Below are 4,934 nucleotides of genomic sequence, written 5' to 3'. Positions count from 1 at the left end.
AGTAAGCAATGTTTATATGCATTAACTCATTTGTATGTTTCTCCATTTGTATTTCAGTTTAGTTCACAAGTCATCATCAATGTCACTGAGGTAGATAATAGAGAATCACAGGTTTTTCATGAGTATTCAACAAAATGAAACTTGTTTCTTGAGAATTCAACAAAAATAAAACTTGTTTCCTGAGAAATCAACAAAAATAAAACTTCTTTCCTGAGAATTCAACAAAAATAAAACTTCTTTCTTGAGAATTCAACAAAATATAACTTAAAAAATATAACAACCCGTCAGCTCCTTCAAATCAAGTAAAAGTCATAGTAAGCAATGTTTATATGCATTAACTCATTTGTATGTTTCTCCATTTGTATTTCAGTTTAGTTCACAAGTCATCATTAAGGTCACTGAGGTCAGGAAGTTTGAAAATCTGTTTGCAAAACATTTCCCTGAACATATTCATCTTTTCTTTGTGCATTTGTTGCATTGAATCAACAATTGTTCCAATTTTCTTATAATTTTTCTCTGATTCTTCATTTATTAATTGTTTTATCTCGTCCATAGAAGATTTAATGTTGCTACTTTTTTTTCTTTGGGGCTTCTTCTTCCTTTGAGGCAGATTCATCTACTGAAGATATTGTACAAGATGGGGTGATATTAGGATCATGTCCCATCATTTCTTCAAGCTCCTCCTGATAAGGATGGGTTTTACGTGCTGCCCCTGTCCTGTTGTTGTCCTTGACATTTTTATATCCCCTCAATATTGATTTGTGCCGGTTAGATACCTGTTCCTCAGTTAAACACAGCTGCATTTTTGTATTGAGTGTATCTCTAATTTCCTGGTACATTCTCTTCTTCGTCATTTTTCCGGCTCTTACTAGCTGGTCTTTCTCTTTGACCTGATCAAGTAGTATCGATGTCGATTGTCTGGACCAAATGAACTTTATAGCAGCAGTGGCTGTTGGGTCCTCTTCTGCAATATGCAAGAAATATACTGTTCGTTATGCACATGTTAGTAATTTAAAATTTATCCAATCATTTCTGATTTTACATAAACATTTCCTTTAGATAAAATAAGTGTATCAATCGCATCTGGGGCCTAAAAAGTCCTACAAACAACACAAATATTTGTAAGGTCAAAGTAGTAATCAGTCTAAATGTGGCTGAATCCATAAACAAATTGTGAGAATATTGAAGGAAAACTAGGAGAGCTAATAAGGAATGAGGACAGACAGACATCCTTTATTTCTTCTTTTACGAAAGATTAAATATCAGTTTTTGTAATAATCAGAACCAAAATCACATACCAAGTGCATCAGGTTGAGGAAAGTCATCTTCAGTGTCTATGTTCTGGTCAGATCCTTTACCTGCAAAAGAAGCATGTTTAATTTACCTTGTATTCACAATTTTCATCCACACAAAGTGCTAGCTAGTTGATCAGCGATGAAAATAAGAGTAAACCCAACTACCGTTACATCTATTACATATTTAATTTTATATTATTAAATATACTTACTTGAGAAATCTGAAGGATTTGCTGCCTTTTTTAGAAGACTTCTTGTAATGATAGATTTGGCAGCATGATCTGGAAAAAAAAACAGTTGAAAATTTAGCAATTAAAATCTAGTATATAGTTTAGGAAATATATCTACTAGGTACTGGTAGGTACACTCTTGATGGAATGGAAAGTTACAGACATCTATATTTCAAATTTGTGATGTTATTTAATATCAAAGATTTAAAATGCAAACACATTGTACATTGTACATTTGTATATGTTAATACATGTATTATAAATACACCTCAGTATAAATACTGAAGCATAAAAAAACACCAGCTTTTTGAAGAAAGGTCTTTAAAGAATTTCCATCTTGGTAATGACAACATACCTGTGTTGGTATTAAGGAGTAGGTCTCCTGTTTCCTTGCTACATGTTGTTTCTTTTGTGACATTTCCCGTTAGTTTGAATACAACTCTGTATTCTCCTGAGCTACAATAAATCAAACCATAAAAAAATATTTTATTGCATTGATGTAATATCAACTCATACCGGACAACAAACTTAAATTTTGTATTCACAAGTATAATTTTGTTCAAATACTTTATTGACGAATATGTACAAAGGTCAAGAATGAGAATACCTCTGACATCTATGTGTTTTATGATTTCGAGGTTGAAGCCACTGTCACTTACTGTATATAGAATATTATCTACTAATTCAGTGTTATCAGTCTACTAACTTTATTTCCTGATGGATTTTAATCAAACTTTTGTGTTTCAGGTTTCGAAAGGTCAAGGTCACTGTTGCTATCAGTGTTTTTGTTACTTTAATGTTACTACATTCTGTTTCTTTATGAATTGGGAAAATATAGCAGTATTTGTTTTGAAATTTGGAATATAATCTTCAGTTTTTGGTCACTTTGGGGGAAAAAGCACCTTTTAGCAAAGGGAAACAGCCTTTTTCGGCAGTAAAACTGAGCAAAAAATCACTGGCTATATAAGGGAGGTCATCAGATAACTAAATTGTCATCACTCTAGCTATAGGTTTTTCGTTTCTTAACATATTTTGATCAAAGTCTATAAAGATTTCAGGTATGAGAACACATTGGACGAGTTCATGTTTTGAAGGTCACTGTGTGTAGCCTTTCATAGAAAGTTTTTATCTATATTTCTCTATTTATCAACTTGAAGTATGATCATATCTGAAAGTGTACATATTTCAGGGTGTCAAGCTCAAATTTTATTGTTACCCTATTTATAGAACATTATATATAAAAAAAACACTGAAATATACTTCATATGGCAGCTGGCATTCATGTCTTACAGACATTTTCCAGTTTTGTATTATCATTTGATTTCTGGGTGTTTACCTTTCTATTTGTGAAAGTTCCAACATCATTGGTCCAGGATCAGCCATCGTATGCTCCTAGTTAGTTAAAAAGGGCAATTAATAAACGGCATGAAAAGCAATGTCAAAAGGTGTTGCTTACTGATTTTGTAATTAAAATTGTTCAGTAAGCTACCAAATCTACAATGTCTATTAAAAGGTAATGAATTATGATGCTTTGCAAACATAGAGGTACAAGGATGCAAATAATAAAAATGTCTTGGTAGATATCAACATTATAACAGCAATGGAATAACAGACATTTTTTTCCGAATCATGTAGATATACCAACACAATGTAAAGTCCACAATTAGTCAATACCTTTTGTAGCGCAGGGGGTGCAAAAAGTTCCTTTTACTTCCCCCGTTACATGCAACTCCAGTTCGTAATCAGCGCAGTCAGCATGGAAACACAACTTGCAACTTGGACAACGCAGGTATATCCTGTAATAATTAAAAATGTGCACTTCATATTAAATATGTGCATGTTTTTCATAATTGCATTCATCCATAATCTTACAATTAATTCCCTACCGATTTGAAACACATCTCTTGTTGTGAAGTTAAGTTGAATTTTACTGACTTAGAAGCTACACTTCAAAATAATTACTGCACCGACGACAAAATACATATTCTATGCTTATATTATTCAAAATATTAATATTGAATACTTACTGTTTACCTATAGTCACCGTCAATAAAAATTTCTGCCTTCTTTGCCCTCTCCTGGGTTTCGAGGGAAACCAACGAATGGTCTGGAGCTGCCAAGTTGCATGTAAAACAACTCCACTTAATTTTTAGTAGAATCTGAATCCATCACTTAAACTGTAAAGAAAAGACAATATATTAGTTAATGCATAGATTTAAGTGACAGCACGGTAAAAACATTATTTTTTTCCGTTGGCATCACTTCAATTTGTTAAAATATCACATAATAAAGCTTTGGAATATATACCGGATCACTTTTATGCTACTGTACAGTAACCAGTTTTACCGTTTTGGCAGTCCGAGATGATTTCATGATTTGTTTTCCATAACTAGGACGTTTCATTTTTAGGAAACTGTATTTTATCTTTTATCAGTGACCGACCTATTCGTGACCAGTTAAAATTCTTGCAAGAATTCCATTTGTTTTAAATATCACCAATAATGTTTTTCAATCAATCCGATCTTACCGCTTAAGCCGCATGTTGGTTTTTCATCTACACCACGTACACTACCTCGGCAGGAAGAGTAAACGGTGTACACCGGGTGCAATGCACCGCGATACTTGATTCCTGTTCGGTGTTACTTTAGTGCAATCGGTGCAATCGGTGTACACCGATCACCTGGATCAAGTCCGCCCAATGTTTGAGACTGTAGCACTCCTGCACCCAAACCGGCTGGATCATGTATCGGAGATGGTGGCAACGTTACATCACTTGATTCATTGTCAGATGAAACATCAGTAAGGAATTGTGACATACTTGAATAAGAGCAAGTTGCAGCATGACTCTTATGATGCACACACATCTCGCAATCACATATGACTGTAGATGCTACTTCCAAATTATGTGCAAGCTCCTCCTCAACATAAAGGCATGGGGCAACAGGTATATATTCATTTAAAATAAATCGCTTCAGAATAGCCTCACGTGCATCATTTGCAACAGTGTGATTTATTCCATGATAAAATATTGGAACCCTTATGCTTATACTATCTTCTCCATTGTCACACTGCAATGTTATAAGTCTGGCCATATTCCTGAAATATTAATATTGCTGGAATAAGAAGTAATCGCTTTAATTCTTTCATTCGGTGACACATATTTTAACTGCAGTTGTCTCCCCTACCTTCGACACTAACTCCAGACCCAAAAATAATAATCAAAGCAAATTGTACCCTAAGCTGACCAATCAATGATGCCACTGATGCCATGTTGTCATTAGGGATAATGATGCAGGTGAGCCTGAAATACAACTCCAAAATGTTACATAATGTTACAGCCAGCTGGTACTGCAATATCTCTCATGAGTAAAATTGGTACCGTCTGTAAACAGCCTCACTTTGTTGTAGG

The 4,934-nt window shown here is 34.0% G+C and overlaps 1 protein-coding gene across 1 annotated transcript; it reads right to left on the bottom strand.

The window, feature by feature from the left end:
- Positions 1–275: 275 nt before the first annotated feature.
- LOC110441171 lies at positions 276–3,646 on the bottom strand. The gene is made up of 7 exons (XM_021484269.1): positions 3,560–3,646; positions 3,200–3,321; positions 2,862–2,917; positions 1,881–1,981; positions 1,508–1,576; positions 1,299–1,358; positions 276–964 (listed from the first exon to the last, which is right to left on the bottom strand). The coding sequence occupies exons 3-7, from the start codon at positions 2,906–2,908 to the stop codon at positions 570–572; spliced, it is 672 nt and encodes a 223-aa protein (XP_021339944.1). The 5' UTR covers positions 2,909–2,917; positions 3,200–3,321; positions 3,560–3,646; the 3' UTR covers positions 276–569.
- Positions 3,647–4,934: the final 1,288 nt, after the last annotated feature.

The sequence above is a fragment of the Mizuhopecten yessoensis genome, unplaced genomic scaffold (genome assembly GCF_002113885.1).
Source record: "Mizuhopecten yessoensis strain PY_sf001 unplaced genomic scaffold, ASM211388v2 scaffold715645, whole genome shotgun sequence".
Taxonomy (NCBI): Eukaryota; Metazoa; Mollusca; class Bivalvia; order Pectinida; family Pectinidae; genus Mizuhopecten; species Mizuhopecten yessoensis.
Note: the sequence above shows the minus strand (reverse complement) of the source record. Positions and strands in the feature narration are given on the sequence as shown.